Below are 17945 nucleotides of genomic sequence, written 5' to 3'. Positions count from 1 at the left end.
TCCATACTGTATTTGCAGTTATATTTAATTCCTGTACAAATGAAAATAAAAATCATGAAATTAAGAAACATAAAAATGTACAATACAAAGCAGACATGTATGAATTCATTGCTTAATATTAACGATAACCGTGCCTTAAAAAGGAGGAAACAATTAAGTTTGACAAAAGTATTAAGTGCTATGTAAAGATATTTACAAATATGTACCAAAGCTTTACTCCTTCCAAAAAAGGAAGGTGGTTGTATTACATATACAGGGTAAAAAAAGTTTGAAATTTTATACAATATTTATATATTTATATATATAGGCATTATCCAACAAATAAAGAAACACCACTTCTTTAGCTTTCAGATATTTGCAAAGCACAGTCCACATGCTTTCCCAACCACTCCACTACCAAATGAAAATGCTGAAGAACATCTGGAAGTAGCAGTTTAAAATGAATGCAAAAAGTACTTCACAGCTGATTACCAACCATACAAGTTTTACAAAATGGCCCTACCACATTCTTCTTTCATATTTGATATACCAATGGATTTTTTAGTCAATTTCAGTTGTTTTGTTTGACCTCTATATGAGTTCCAGTTAAAAAAGTTTAAGCCAGCAAAATGGAAATTAGTACTGTAGTTGTTCAATTTCTGCTATGTGGAGTGATTAGATGATTTTGCTTTATGTACATTGGATCATCAGTTATCAAGAGGTTTTACAAACCTTCCAGTCAATGAAACTAGCAGACTGGTTTTGAACAGTAATTTATTAAATAAGAAGTGAACTGTACTTTTTTTCAAACGATGTTTTCATGCACATAACAATCTCACACTAAAGCAAGCAATGTGGAAAACTTTGTCCTGATTTTTTTCTGCTGATCCTTAGTGGATAATACTGTTTAAGAATCTTGAATCTTAACATCTAGATGAGACTACTAATTTTGATGTGGGCCTATTGGGATTACAATTACAATCAGTTTTATATATTATTAACCTTTGCACATCATGCAGTTCAATCTAAATTACATAAAAATTAAATTTCCAGTTTATGTCAGAAAACAGTTTTCAAATAATGCAATCTTTGCTACATTTTTAAATATTACTAATGCTTATTTTTGGTAATACTGCTCTAAGGAAAGGAGGATGAAAAATTCTTAATTTTACCAAGAAGATTATACAACTGAGGATTTAAACATTTCAAAGCTTAAACTTCTCTTTTACAGTGGTACTCTTCTGAAGGGAAGTGCTTAGGTACAAGAATACATTTTCTTTCATTTCAGCAGGCATTCAAATTTATGTTCCTCATGTGTTGTTGTTTTTTTTTTTTTGAGGTAATTGTGTTCCATTATATTTCTGACAGTATGTGTTAGGCACACAGTCTTAATTACAAGGTCTGTCTAAAAGAACAGTCTCTTTAGTTGGTGTAATAACAGATAATGACTGACTTCCAACATATGGCCATTTTATCCTCTGCTATCACAGAAGAGAAAGTGCATAAACAAGCTACATAAGTTCATTTGTAGATTATTGCAAACTAGCTTAAAAGGTAAATATTAAAGAAGAAATTTAAATTATCAAAGAAACAAATCAACATTTTATGATGTTTGTCTCTTGTATGTGATGCTGTTTTCTTGTGGATTATGAGCTTTTGCTTCTCTGGTCTTATAATCGATGTTTTTAAACAGTATGCTTTCTGTAAAACTCAGTTGAATCTGCTTTCAAGGTATGGATTAAAGAACATTAAGTACTGTAAATAAACTAATATCTGTAGAAAATTTTCACTTTGTAAGTGTTAGCATTAACTAACTAATTAATTAATTTTAACTACAGTATATTGCCTTTGTGCAGGATGACTATGACAATAACTATGACAGAAAACTGGGTTAACCACATCCTGTAATCCTTTTGTTTCACTGCAGGGAATATTATTAAACTGTGCAAGGTCCAGAAGATTATGTTATGCTGAAAAATGTTTAAATCCTGATACAACTAAATGACAAAGTATAATGGTAATAGGTTTATTCCATGCTTGAAAAAAGAAGAAAGAGAACACAACGTTTTGGCCGTGGAGCCTTCTTCAGGTGTGGAATAAACCTATTACTTTTTCCTTTGCAGCCTACGCATGCTGACGCAGCTACCCACCTGAAAGTATAATGGTGACACACTGATCAAATACCTTCTTAAACTTTAAATATGTTTATGGATAGCACAACCAATTCTGGACTTATATTTTCTCAAATTACTGTAAATATTAAAAGGGCTAATGAGTGTATCTGTCACAGGCTCCAAGCATGCACAGTGTTAGGGTAAGGGTTATGCTCCACTGTGCCAACTGACCAGGTCCTCCATGACAGGAGACATTTACACAACACCAATTGATTCATACATGAGCCCTGTAATGTATACATGACTTGGGAGATCTAGAAAATGTTTTTATTAGTTCTCAAAACTGCAATGTCTGAGGATCAATCACAAACTGCAAAGCAGCTGCATAAATTGGACTTTGAATACACTAAAAAAACATCTGGGTGCTTATTATTTGTCCTGTTTTTTTCTGCTTAGCCTTAGTGGATAATACTGTTTAAGAATCTTGACTCTAACACCTAGATGAGACTACTAATTTTTTTTTTTATTGCAAGCCAATGGTTTCTCTTCTATGCCTTAACTACAGTAGATAGATGAATAAATAACTTTACCTCAAATATGCTACATCCAGGACCTTACAACTCCTTTAAATGTTTGATATCCAAAAGAGATTTTAACTTACAGTATCAGTCAATGGGTAAATTAAGATCCTTGAAAAGAAAGGTATTGACAAGTAAGTCATTCAGAATGGTGAAATATACAACTATATGCTTTGTAGCAGTAAGCATAATTGAGAAAATACATTTTATCATGGGAAAATACATTTTATCAGTCATGAAAAACAATATATATATCAGTGCCTGTACACCAAATGCCAAGAAAACTTAGAAAAGAAATTAGATATGGAATTAAACAATGCCAATATTGGGCCAAAAGGTGTGTGTTGAAAAGTACAGTACATACTTATAGTCATTTTTTCCATGCATATCTAAACTAAAGGCACATTTCAAAGGTGTCTACTTTATGGAAGTAAGATAAGAATGTGGTCCACCATTTTTCAGTGGAAAACTATCAAATATGGTTGGCTGATTCTAGCCAATTATACTTGAACCTCTCTGAAATTAGTCTTCTTAATAAACACTGATATATCTATGAAGAGAATACTTTTAAACCGAAGTTGTGAAAATTCTCTTTACTGTCAGATTCTCTAAAATACTCACTTTACCATCATAATTTTTCTTAATATGTTTAAACAAACTCTCCTTATCCTTAATTTTTTTAGCGTGTAACAAAACTGCTTCTAGTATGATCAGCGATTTAATATTTTTAAGTACAGTACCAATATACAGGAAAACAGTATAAATACACTTCTAACTCTCTAACATCTTACATAAAAAACAGTTGTTTTCTTCTTATCATGGAATGTAAAGATGGATTCGTTTATTTTTGGTTTTAAATAATTACATCTAATTTTAAAGTAAGCACCAACTATACAAAACCTAATCTAAAGTATTTGTTGATCCCTGTCCTTTGCAAAATAAGACTGCCAACTAATCATATACTGTCTGACAGTGCACTAAAGAAGTTGAGTAACGGTAATGTACAAATACATTGTTCGGTAGCTCTGATAAAGGCACTGTGTAGGTTAGACCTTAGCTCCCCTGGTTTTTAATCATGACTTATCACAGACCTACAGCAGTTAATATCTCCGGAAACCATCCTTTCCTATGTTTATGCACTTAGATATAACCTGGGGCGCAGATAAAAGGCAATGGTTGAGATGCAAAACAACAGGAAATTCTGTGTGGTTAGCTTGCAGAGATCTTTAAAATGTGGCCTATAAAGTATCAACAGAAAGATTCTTTGCATTGCATAGGAGATTTGAATTAACTTGATATTCTACTGAATATCGAGAAATTGTTTTCTTAAGTCTAGCCAGTAGAAGATACAAAACTCATCTGTCAACAAATGACAGAGGAAAAATACAAATATTATTACAGGCACTGTGGCTGAAGAGCATAAGTAAATGAAGGAGAATTCTTAGCTAGTACAAAAACTGGTTTGTGCTCTTGTTCCATTGTTTCATTTTGTTTCACTCAAACATTTACATAATTAAATCTGAAAACTTTTGTGAACAAATAAGAAACAGAAACACACATGAATTCTTACATAGGTGCAACCAAACTTTCTAAAATATTAAAGCAGGAACACTAGGTGTAGTTTTAATGTAAAACTAATCTGAAACCACAGGATCAATAATCTTCAGATTGCACTTTAATGTGCATAGTATTCTTCAGGGCCATACCAGTGTATTTTAGGATTGTTTAAATCATCAACATCTGAAGACCTTTGAGAAATGTTAAATTAGGCTAGTTAAGGTAATACTTAAGTCAATTAGGTCATTAAGGTGGAATCAAAACCTGCAGACACTGCAAGCCTCCAGGACAAGAGTTATGCCAAATTTTATTTAGTTCCATTTCTGTCTGAAAATTAGCCTTATTCCCTCTATTTATATTTCAAGGCTGTAGTGACCTCCAGAAATAGGTCTGAAACCTAGACTTTTATCAGTCTGATTTTCAAGTAATTCTCTCCTCACCCTGACCCATAGCTTGGCACTAACAAAAATACCCAATTTTTAAAACTAAGGAAGTTTTATAACAACTCCTTTGTAATACAATTTAAATGCTTACTATTCAGACTTTCTGTGCATACAAAAATATGTAAATGCTTTTAAGGACATTGTATTTAGTGTAATAAAAACGGGTTTATTGCAAAGGTGATGATCTGAAACTATGTTTGAATTTCGTCATTCCACGGCATTCCCATATTGGTAAACTAAACATGGAAGTATGTTCTGTGAAGAAATGGATGTGATGCTACTCTTTTACAACAGCATAAAGAATCATTATGTGTAGCATTATGCAGTGCACTTGTGAATGCAGCTATAGAAGGTAGTAGAGCTCTGACAGACACTATGGAATGACACAACTTTGTACAATTTAGATTTTTTATATATTTTGCATTGCTGTACCCCTGTAAAACTCCTAAATCTTTAAAACAAGGGCATCACAATAAATATAACATCAACAAGAACAAGAGCAAAAACAATTTTAAAGCCTAAGAAAACACCACAAACTACTAAGTAAAATCTCAGTAACTGACTCCTCAAACAAAATCAGTAACTGAAGCACAGTTACACTATTCCCTTTCTACTTTTCATGCCTTTTCTCATATGAAAACCTTGTTATTGTCTTTATCAACAAAAGTAAAAGCCTAGAAAGCCAAATCCTATATTGATAAAGAACTCTAATTCTGTAATTATGAAAGAAACGTTTCTGCATAACACATATTTTGACATCCATTGTTATCGTTCATTAGGTTTAGTAAAAGGTGAAATTCTGTTTTAAGATTTTTTGGCATTACTGAAGACAATATTTTAAAACTTAATAAAGTTTTATGGCTGTAGTTGTGACATTTAATAATACTGAAAAATAAATAATTAGTTTGAATATAGAGCAGTATAAGAGAAAGCAACATTCAATGCTTGAAGCAAAACTAAAGGCTTCCTTTGGTTGTCACTAAAAATCTGTACCAGAAGAAGCAGTTTTCCAGATTATACTGAATAAATTGTATTTCTCCCTTTTTACAACATTTAAAATAAATGACAGTCAACAAACATAATAAAGACAGACATGTTAAAGTAATTTATAAAACACATAAAAAGTCTTTAAACAAATTTGATTCCAGGCTTCATAGGTTTTTTTCTTTAAAAATATATATCCTGAATGAGAAAATGGTTTTTGCACGTTTTCTGCCACCATGTTCCATCACTCGTATTTTAAAGGATGGGGTTCATGTCAGTTCTGTGGTTGGTCAGCTGGTTTAAAGCAGCGCTGCCTACAGCTTCTCCAACAACAGTGGTGGAGGTGGTGATGGTGTTGTGCTGGATTACTTGCTGCTGGGAACAGACTGCAGCCGGACTCCCAGGAGGACTGTTCTCTGGACCTGCAGACAACAACGTGTTAGTCTGTCCTGCCAGGAATTCATAACTCAGGTTTTGTCACTAAATTTCCTAAAGATATTTTTTGTCAAGATGACAAGTTTGGCAGCTTAATTTTTCATTTTGCTCTGTATAAAGCATCTCGCTGTTTTGTGATCACTTTGAGAATGTTAATTTAAGAATATTTGGTGGATTTTTTCATTTAGATTTTTGTGCTCAAATACCTTTAGTACAAAATCTGTTAACAATTTCCAGTACTTTAAATAAAACATGTGCCATTGTTTATGTGTAGCCCATTTAGCAAATGTGATAAATTAAAGTTGAGATAGTTTTGCTTTTGAAAACCAAGAATAAAGAGTTTGTAAGAATATGTATATAGGGTTACTAGTAATTACAAGCCTTCTAAGAAAACCTACATAAGAATTAACAAAAAGAAGAATGCCTTATGATATTGTACATGTGAAATTTTATATTTATGTATTGTATTCATTTCAAAACTTACACAGACAAGGCAGTCCCAGTGATAATTCCCCAATAATCCAAGTATCAGTAATATGAATAGCAATATCGTAATATGCTTTTTATGTTTCTATACACATCTAATTCCATTCCATACAGTATTTAGAAAAAGAAGACAACTAAATTTGCACATGATGGTGAGCATGTGCTAAAATCAGCAATGGTAGGAAAAGAATATTTCACAACAACAATGACATGAAAAAGTACACAATAGTCCCCAAGTTACTTTGCTTAATGAAATAACATGTTTGGTAACTCAGATCTAGCATAAACATACAATGAGCTTTAGATCATCAGACACACGTTCTCTTTTAAGACACATATACATTTGCAAACAGTGAAGCAAAATTAAGGAGGCTACATACTGGTACACAGCTCTTTAGAAATGAAATGTACTTGGACCTGTTGGATTACAAAAAGGGCAATACAAAAACATATATATTTTAAAAATAGTTTCTCTGATCCTGATTCTCATGTTATTTTATATAGATCAATAAAGTTAAAGATTGAATGCATTCAAGCTGATCACAGATTTTGTCTATGATGTAAAATATGTAAAATATAATGAGTTCAATATTTGGTAAATAATAGTTCAGACATTTTTTATGCTTTAGTTCATGTGATGTACCACAAAAGTTCAGAACACTGTGAAAATTAATTCTGAGGAGCATGTACTATTTCAACAAACAGGCACACAGAAAGTGCTTGTTAGGTTGGTATTAAAGGTGATTTACTTCGATAGAGTAAAGCATTAATTCCTGGAAGCCAGTTCTGATAATGCCTTGAAAACTAGTCCTGGCATTGTACAGTACATTTTCCAGTTACATTACTCAGCTCTGTAACACTAATTAAATTGAACAGGCATTACAGAAAATATAATAACAGCATCAGCCAAGAGAAAGCATTTCTGATGATTGAAGTATGAGCAATTTTAAACAAAAACAACATTTCAGAGCACAAAAATACTTCTTGGAGATAAGGGGTTCTTTAGCAGGCTCCAGTTCACTGCTTTAACAAACTTGATAAATGTAGACTGCTATTAGTTTCTCAATAAACTGTAAAAAATCAACTGGAAATCACAGTATTTAATGGTTACTCACTTAGATAACCTTGTGAATCCTTTTGCATGGCTGTGATTGGACAGTCTTTATGTGTCAAAAGAAGTTGTTTCAGCTGGGTTACCTCATTCTTCAGCATTGTAACCTCATTCTGAAAGACAAGTTAAAAAAATAAATTATGTTATCATAAATGAAACCTTGGCTTTGCGGTAATTCTATACCTGAAAATAGTTACAAAATACCTTGATGAAATTTCAGTTACATACTGCAAATTTCAAGTGAAATCAATTCATAATAAGTGAGGTAAAACTATCAGAAAATGACAGTCCAATGTGTCTTAATTATATTACTGGTTAATGTACGGAAACAATAGCTTGAATTAAACCTTTTTTGTAAGAGTCTCTCACATCTCATGGGAGGAACTCTAGCCCACTCTTCCTTACAGAACTTCTTTCTTGTATACACAGCTCTTTAGGTCTCACAACAGCACATATATGAGATTTAGGTCTGGAGTTTGAGTTGGCCATTCCAAAATCCTGAATTTTTTTCTTTTTGGGCCATTCTGTTATAGATTTGCTTGTGAGTTTTGGATAATTTTCCTGTTGCAGGATTAACATTCTGTTCAGTTTTAGCTGTCGGAGAGACATTCTTACATTTTTCTCTTGAATATTCTGGTATAGTGTGAAATTCATGGTGGACTCAATAATAGCAAGGTGTCCAGGTCCTGAGGCAGCAAAGGAGGCTCAAACAATCACCTCCCCACCTTTTTTTGCCAAACATGACTGGCCTCTTAGTAACTTTGCAATTTTTCTGTTTTTACCCAACAATATGTCAAGGATATTATTTTCAAAAAGAAAACTTCTTCATTCCGCTTGAATCCAATTCCTACCACATTACTAAAAGCATGTTTCTCTGCCCCACACCCCCATTACACATGTACAGAATGGTTTCCTTCTGTCTTGTTGTGTTCCGTCAGTACTACAAAAATCTCCAATCTTCCATTCCTTCCTTAAATCCCAGAAAAGGTAATTGTTATTCAACTACATAGCCATCTTGCACATAAAAATCTTCATGAGGAATTTCAGTTGGGGTTTAGAACTGCGCATAACACAGAAAATGCATTGCTTAAGGTAACAAATAGCCTGTGATTTTTTTAGACTTCACTACAGCATTTGATTATTTTATCCTTTTAGAGAGTCTTAGGAACACCTTTGGACTTTCAGGGACAGTTTTTAAACTGGTTTCATTCATATTGATACTGTATGCCAGCAGCCATATCACCCTGCAGCTCACCACTGCCAGCCCACTGAAGCTCAGCAGGCTTTCTGCTGGAAGTGGTGTTAGTGAGGCCAGTAAGGGGCTCTCACCCTGCAGTCTGTGTGGGTCCTAATGCCCAGTATAGTGACAGGGACACTATGAATTGGCTTAATCACTCTGTTCTCCTCCCCACTGAGAGCCGGTGTGAGGTGAGCGTTCTGGCACACTATGGCTGCCATCGCATCACCCAGTTGCACACTGGTGGTGGTGGAGGGGATCCCCATTACTTGTAAAGCGCTTTGAGTGGAGTGTCCAGGAAACAGCTATATAAGTACAGTATAAGCAATTATTATTATTATTATTATTATTATATGTTTCCAACAGATATGGACCTATTGTACTTGGTAGTGCAAGTTACCCTCTTGTGAGGTTTCCTGTTGTGTTCCACAAGGTCCTCTCTAGGCATCTGATTCTATTTACCCTCCTGTTTACCATTCTGTTTACCCTCCATCAACTCCCATCAGGAAGCATGGTATCGTTGGCATTGCTATGTTAATGGCACCCAGTAGCAGCCCTGAGCAATTTAGTGTTTGTTTTGAGGAGGCTGGGGCATGGATGTAGTGTATTATGTTCTAAAATTACTGTAAATAGTAGCAAAACAGAATTATTGTTGGTGGGCACCCCTCATCAGGTCCAGAATGCCAATTTCTCTTCTCCTAATATTGGAAATCGTAATATTCCAGTAACAACTTCTGTCACTAATCTAGTTGTTAGGATGGACTCATCATTGGTGTCTGAGGATCATTTTTTCAATATTGCCAAGATCCAGTCTGTTCTCTCTCAATCTAATGCATTGTGACTTGTTCTTGAACACTTGACATTTAAAATACCAAGAGAGACATGGTAGGTTGGCAACAGCCTTATTTTTTTTTCCATTTGTAGATTTTCCCTACCATGGAATGATGGACTTCATATTGTTTGGAAATGGCTTTGTAACAGAAACAAGTGCAGCAACCATTCTTTCTCAAAGATTGTCACAGATTTCTTTTGATCTAGGCATGCTGTGTTACCACATACCTGAGTGCTTAAGAGCAAATTGACAAAGTTTCTGATTTTATATACATGTGGAGAATCACTTCCTGATGATCAGCTAATCTGACTCTACACACCCTCTTAACTGAGATGGCAGACCTAAGGGTGCACTCACTTTTTCATAAGAAGATATTGAGTGCTGGGTGATTCTTAAAGAAATAATGGCAAAGAAGAAATTTTGAATGTTATTTGTCAAATGAGGTTTGTTTTATCCTCTATTAGTACTTGGCGAAGGTAAAGGTGAAGATGAAGGTGAACCTTCACCAGGCTAAGATCAAATATGCAAAGGAACAGTAATAGGTTTATTCCATTACTCACACCTGAAGAAGGTTCCACGCCCGAAACTTTGTGTTTTCTCTCTTCTCTTTTCAGCATGGAATAAACCTATTGTTTGCTCCTTTGCAGACTATGCATGCTGACACAGCTACCCACCTGAACTAAGATCAAATATGTCTAAATATGTTCAAACATAAAATTGTAAGGGTGTGTACTTTTTTTTCACCACAGAGTATTTCAATAAACAATAAACTTATCAAGAAGGCTGGCTCTGTGTTGGGGATGAGCCTTGACCCCATGGAGGTGGTGGCTGAGAGGAGAATGCCGACCAAGCTCACAGCCATCATGAACAACGCCTCTCATCCGCTTCGTGGGACTGTTACTGGGCAGCAGAGAACTTTTAGCAATAGACTGCTCCAGCTACGGAGTTCAAGGGAACGTTTCCGCAGGTCCTTCCTCCCGGCGGCTGTCAGGGTGTATAACGCTGCCCTAGGCTAGGACTGTTAGCCTTTTCATGTGCTCGTCTATGGACAGCATGTTGCTCCATTGTACTTTTTGGACACTCAGTCTGTATAAACTTATGCACATTTTGCACATATTTTATTGTTTTTACAGTGACTATGATAATCATATTTTGCACACACCTATGTATTTATTTTTTATTTATTTATTTTTAGATTTATTTTGTTGTCTTTTGTTTTATAACTATTCTGATGTCTGTTTTTGTTTGTCTTGGGCTGGACTGCTGTAACACATCAGTTTCCCTACGGGATTAATAAAGTCTTATCTGTCTATCTATTTCCAGAATGTTTTTCATAAGATCTTTCATAACAGGTGAATTAAAAAAAATATATTAAAAGTAATAGGGAGGTAAGGTTATATATGTTCTGGGATCAAGAAATGGTTAAAAAGCAGCAAGGTATCTTAAAGCGCAAAACTGCTGAATGGCCAGATATAAGCTGTGGTATATAACAAGGATATGTTTTAGGCCTATCACTTTTTCTGACATACTGTACAGCATATCAGCAGTCTAGATTCTGGTATACTAGTCTAAGCACAAAAGGAATGATGGTGTTAATGTAGATTCTTCTTTGTCCTCCACAAAACAATTCAGGTAAGCAATAAAAAACAAAAATAATTATTGGGAATAAAGTACAAAAAGGGAAATTTAAACGAATCAACATTATAAGATTTCCACTTCATTTGCAAGACCTCAGTTTTTTGGCTTTGGTCACACCACAAAATGATAATATAGCCTCAGAAAGAAATCAAAGAAGAGCAACAAGAATTATTTCTGGTCTCAGCGGCTTGATTGTTTTTTTATAGAGTGCCTAAAAGAACTACATTTATAAAGTCTAGAACAAAGGAGAGAAAACTCTATCCAAATGTATGTAATCCTGAAGGGTAAATATCGGGTCCACCTAGTGGGCTGCTTCATGGTCTGCAGCAAAAGAAAGAGTGCAGTGTCGCAATGAGAAACTGAGAATGAATAACAGGAAACTCTTCTTCACACAAAACCTTGTGGGTATTGGGAACAGGCTCCCAACCAGATAATCGAAGATCAAACCGGGACTCTTTCAAGATGCATGTACCTGGAATTTAATGGTCTTTTAGCTACTAAGCAAGCAGATGAGCAAGATGGACAGAATGGCTCCTCTAATTTTTAACGTTTCTTATTTTCTTCTGTAATTCCAAAAAATCTGCATTGGCCAAAACCGTTACGGATGTTTGAAGGGCAAGCCCTGGAATGGCCAGGAGGGCAATAAAGACCCTATGCGTAGTGGCAAAAGGGGCAACATGGAGGTTAGCCCGGGCTCAGGGGGTCGGACGATGTCGAAAAGAAACCTATGCCCTCAGGCCACGGACGTGGGGAGACCTGGTGCTAGGTGGGTCTCAGGACATCCGTACCCTCAATGCTGAGCCAGGAGCAGAGCAGACACAGGAAGTAAATAGGCTACACAACAAGACATACCGGAAAGACATGAATAATCACAGGGAACTAGGAACAGGACAGAAGAGCAGCGCCCTCTAGGTGTACATGGCGTGACAGCAACAGATGCTAGAACTTTTGATTTCCCTTTTACAGTATATTTTTTACATAATGTTTTTCAGAGCTTTTTGTAAACCACGTTGTTTCAGTAAGAGTGACAGCATACAAAGAGAATTTAGTCTCTCATTCCAGATTTCAATATTTTAAAATATATTTTAAGTAAAATATATTAACTTAAAATATTTAGTAAAATAAATCCAAAACTTTTAATTTGTTAAAAAATTCAGTTTGAGCAGTACAATATTTTTAAACATATGTTCCTTAACTGCCAAGTGAAAACAAAAACATAACTTAATGGCTTTCATCATATCATGATTCATGTGATTCATAATTAATTAGCAGGAAGGGAAAGAATACAGAATTATTTAAAGCTAATGTGACATAGGTGTTGCAAAGTTTTTTAAAGAGAGCCATCATCTATCCACTTATTTTCTGTCTGAAAGTCTCATTTTTATGTTTACTTTACTTTTGCCTACAGTACATTACAGAGTAACACTGAAAGTTTTAAATATTGCCAACTGTAAGCTAGGCTGAAAATGCCACTTTGGATTCAGAGCCAATGTTTATTGATATAAGTTACAAAGAAACCTATATTTAACACTTGGAACTAAGTTCTTTAATTTCTGCCTGTAACTCTTACAAGGCCTGAAATTCATCAAGAGCGCTCGAGTGGGAAGAGATTGACAACCTGCTCAGAATTCTGCTTTGCAGCTCTTTAGCACGGCTGCAGATGTCTTCAGGGAGTCCATCCTGAGGGCAGCATTTGTATGGAAACACGAAGGGTACTGTGCATTTTCTAGTTTGTGTCAACACTCTGGTTTGGTGAAGTCGCAAACGTATGGCCCATACCTGAAGCTGCATGTTTGTTTGAGTTAGTTCTTCTGCTTTTTTTTCCAATGACATCACCCACACTTTCCTCTTCTGTCTGCAACGCGTGGCAGCCGCTCGATTTCTTTCAAGAAATTTCCGCCTCCTTTCGTCTGGGTCTTCGTCCACCACCCTCCGCCTTCGGCCCCCAGCGGCCTGTGGAGGCTGCAGTGTCTGAGTCGGCTGCATCTGATGGGCTGCAGGTGATACCTGTCAAACACGCAGAGGGATTATTATTGGCGCTTGTGGCGACGTGTCCGAATAAATAAAAATGGAAAACAATAGAGAGACGAGATGGCACAGATGCTAGCAGACACAAACATCTCTCCCGTTCCCATTCACATCAGTCCCCAAGCCCCTGATCTGCAGACATTTTGGCTCTCTGTCAAGAATGGCAGGAGTCTAAAATTAACTGCCAGCCACCACCTGAAAGACTTTCAGAAAAAAAATGCAATACAATCTATGTCTGGTCTACATAAATGAAAGAAAAACACCTCTAAAGGCAACACAAATAGGCTACATGTTTTCTGTATGTTTGGTGCTATGAATGGCATTGTATAGATTAACGGTTTAGTAGGTAGCCCTCTATGCTATTAAAATACACTGAATAACTAATAATATTAGTTAATAATATTAAGAACATTTCCACTGGTGAAATTTAGCTTATGACTATGTCTTGTCCCTAAAGACCTACTGTATGCCACCTCAAATTGGGCTATACATAGCCATAGGGGGCTTTTTCGTGTACTTTTTACAAATTGATCATTCTCTGTTGTTATTATAAATGAAAATGATTTTACAGTATGTCTAAAATTAACAATAAATACTTTTTTTCTCTCCATCTTATTTTAGAATTAGCTGAAACACATAACAGAATTATGAGCAAGATTACTTTTGTAAGCGGATAAATATATAAAGAGCACAATTACTTGAAGAATGCAGTTACTCTTGACATTGCAAAAATACAGCAAGACACAATAATCTGGTCACTCAGAAAACCGAAAAAATAGGATGCAGGGTTTTGCAAAACAAAACACATTAGTATCTCAAACAGATGTGCACATATTCTAACTACTAATCAGCAAGGTAATATTTTTCTTTAATCACTATCTCCTTACAACAAAAAACACGAAACAACCCTCTTAAACTCTGTTGTTGTTCTCCCTTAAACTCAGAGATCTTAAGGTCTTTACATGACTAATAGTTATTTGAGGGTATTCCTTACATTATAATTAAAATTATAATTAATTATGCACTTCAAAATGAAGTATGACAGGTGGAAAATACTAAATGGTATGTAAATGTCTGATACAAAATCATTAGAACTAAGATTTCTATGATAAAGAATATAAAGATAAAGAAAATATCAGAATGACAGAGCATAACTCACAGATTAGCCTGATGAGTAAATTAAATTTGATCATGACAAAAAAGGCTATTCTTCAATTATAATGCTTATTTTTGCTTTTTAAATCAATTAACTGCATAGTAACAGTATAGTAACAGTCATTAGACATTATTTATGCACAGTATAGCACATGCAGAATAACAGTACATACTGCTTCCCCCAGGTAAGTCATTAGTATGTTTCTATATTAAAAGGAGTTGTGTTCAACTATGTGTAGTTGAAAATAATTAAACAATTATCACTGAATAAAAGTCTGGACCACCATAACCAGAGATAACCTCAAACATGATTTCAGCATATGAAAGATATTTTCCGAGTTGGTAATCACAACTAAATCACTGCAAACATAATAAATATGACTGATACGGGTACTTTTTGTATTTTCACATTAAAGGTTCCAACTTGATTATTTTAATTAGAACATTCTTATTACCAGACAGGAAACTAAGTCTTGTGTTAATATAATTGCAGCACCCAAGTTAATGGCTGTGTTTTCGCTCATAGTTTTGTGCATCACAAGTGACACACTAGTTTTGGACAAAGGAAAATACAGTAAGTAGCACTTCAGCATAAAATAAGATTCACCCACTAATAAAACACGTTTAAAGGAAAGGAAAACTAATCAACTCCCATAATCTCTTTCTTAATAATAATTCCTCACACTTATATAGCACTTTTCTGGACACTCCACTCAAAGCGCTTTACAGGTAATGGGGATCTCCTCCACCAGTGTGCAGCCCCACCTGGATGATGCGACGGCAGTCAGTGTGCGCCAGTACACTCCCTACACACCAGCTCTCAGTCGGGAGGAGAACAGTGCGATGAAGCCAATATTGATAGATGAGGATTACTAGGAGGCCATGACTGGTAGAGACCAGGGGGAAATTTGACCAGGACACCAGGGTAGCAACCCTACTCTCCCTACTCTCAGGGAGAAACGACCTGGGATTTTTAATGACCACAGAGTGACGGCCTCAGTTTTACATCTCATGTGAAGGACGGCACCTTCTTACAGTATAGTGTCCCCGTCACTATACTGGGGCATTAGGACCCACACAAACTGCAGGGTGTCCCCTACTGGCTCTACTAACACCTCTTTCTCTTGTTTGAAACCGATACATAACAAGAGTCCTAAGGTCAGCAGCAGACAGCAGTGGTGGCAGGTACCTGAGACTGCGCTCCAGAGTGGAGAGGCTGGTGTGGCGAGGACTGGTGGTGTGCGGGGTGGCTGTGCAGATGCTGCGGGTGCGAGTGGGGGTGCTGATGGCTCTGTGGGTGGTGGTGAGAGGGTTGATGGTGCCCGTGGTGATGGGGTGGGGGGTGCTGGTGCTGGTAGGCATGTGGAGGAGGCTGCAGAGGCTGGTGCGGGTGCGGGTGCGAGTGCAGGTGGTGGTGAGGAGTCTGGTCCTGTCGAGCCGACATCATCTCCATCATGTGACCCATCGTGTTCATGGTCCCATTGGGCATGGCTGCAGGGTGGTGAGTCAGTGCTGCTTTCAGCCTCTGGGAAATTTAAACAAATACATACAGACATATAAGTATTTTTTTTCTTTCTTCTTTGAGCAGTAACTGTCTTTAATGTAATTTACAGTAGCATTGTTTAATGTAATATGTGTTATAAACAACAATCGACATTTTCCTGTAAAAGAAATATCCATCCAAACATTCTCCAAGAACCAAGAAAAGTGTGTTTTGATTTTTCACAGCCACAAACCCCCAACAGCCAAAGCCAACTCTGCAGCAGTTGAGGATGTAGTCCAGAGTCTTCCAGAGGTGATACAGAAATATCTGAGATAGAGGCACGCCAGCTCATTCCAGCAGCCATTCCCAAGAATGCCAACCCCAGTCTAAAAATTCTGAAACACGTGAGATACTGAAGCCATATTTTAATGTAAAATTCAGGGTAATAATCCACTTCTGTCTTACTATGATAGTGAAGTTCACAAATAAGGTTTGAACAACTATATACTGTAGTATAATCTACAGTAATACAGACAGAATGTCAACATTTAAGTCTGATGCAACTTTCCATATGCACAAACAAATCACATATACATACAATGAGCATCAAAAATAAATACACTTATGCACTGCTTTTTTAAACTACTACATTGGATATTGATTAAATATTTTTGTCACTATTTTTATTAGTTATTCATTCATGATTAATAGCGACTCTTGAGTCACTGTCTACTGAATTTAGTCTGTCTATAAAATCACCTCACTACCTTAATCCCTCTTAAATGTCAAGCATGGCAAAAAACACAGAAAGAAAGCAATAAGTTCTGATTATCAAGAGAACAATGCTTTTGTGATATTGGTATGTTGGAACTGGACTAAGATATCTCAGGCACCCTTACACTGTGAAGTCAGTTTTAGTGTGTTTTTGTGCAGACCACCCTAATGGACAACAGCAAGTGCAACACAGATGTGCAGAGACATACAGTATGCTATTTGCTGATTGTTGTGTACAACCAACCAGTCGAAGGGGAGGTCTAAGTGTGATGGTCTAGGATGGAGTGTGTGTGCAGTCAGAAAAGTGCTCTATATGTGGAGCATTGTCTGGATGATGTCTCTGCCACACTTGACTTGCCAAAACACTGAATTTATGGAGGCTATAAATTAAAACTTGGCCACAACACATGATGTCTTCTTGCATTTGTGCCAGGAATGCCCTACTTAAGTCTCATTTAACATCTGTGGGATGAGCTCGGATGAAGTGTGGTATCTACAGTAGGTTCTCAGAAATCAGTGAACAGGCACATACTTGTTTAGGCTCCATGAGTGTAATGAGACAGAATCCAACATCACAACCTGATGCAAAGCATGCGTCACAGATGTAGAGCTTGTATTTCCTCCAGTGGTAATTACACACACTGCTAGCCAGTGACTTTTAGAACAGACCAACTCTTGATCAACCCTATTGATTACAAATGTAAATCAGCATAGTGAATTTACCTAAGTGATCTCTGTTCAATGAAATGTAATTTTTTATGGTCCGGCTACAAAAAGATTATAATTTACCTTATAGTTTTGTGAATTTGTTAACATAAGAAGTAATAAGCTGCTTTTGATGTTCTCTGTATACCTACTGTATACACACATACAGCTTGACATGTTTACACACATATACTGTATAATCTCAATATGTTTGGAGCACCTTTCAGACTAGTAAACTTTATAGTGAATTTTTAGACAGATGTTGACTTCACTTCACAGCATGACCAAGTTTTGTATTTGTTTTGCACCAGATTTGCTTTTTTAACACTGTGGTCTACTTAGTGGAAGCAAATTACTATTTTTCAGCAGTCTGGTTAGTCAAGAATTAGACACAAGGTGCCCTTAT

At 36.0% G+C, this 17945-nt stretch overlaps 1 protein-coding gene across 1 annotated transcript in view; it reads right to left on the bottom strand.

The window, feature by feature from the left end:
• Positions 1-3511: 3511 nt before the first annotated feature.
• The window catches only part of creb5b (cAMP responsive element binding protein 5b), a 101465-nt gene continuing 87031 nt past the window's right edge, over positions 3512-17945 (bottom strand). The window contains exons 8-11 of the mRNA XM_088929507.1: positions 15767-16102; positions 13174-13401; positions 7692-7800; positions 3512-6077 (exon numbers count right to left, since the gene is read on the bottom strand). Of these exons, the coding sequence (XP_088785633.1) occupies positions 5911-6077; positions 7692-7800; positions 13174-13401; positions 15767-16102 (840 nt within the window). The 3' untranslated portion in view covers positions 3512-5910. The remainder of the gene's footprint in view (positions 6078-7691; positions 7801-13173; positions 13402-15766; positions 16103-17945) is intronic.

Source organism: Atractosteus spatula, chromosome 12, assembly GCF_055471065.1.
Source record: "Atractosteus spatula isolate fAtrSpa1 chromosome 12, fAtrSpa1.hap1, whole genome shotgun sequence".
NCBI lineage: Eukaryota > Metazoa > Chordata > Actinopteri > Semionotiformes > Lepisosteidae > Atractosteus > Atractosteus spatula.
This window is presented reverse-complemented; position numbering and strand designations above follow the sequence as displayed.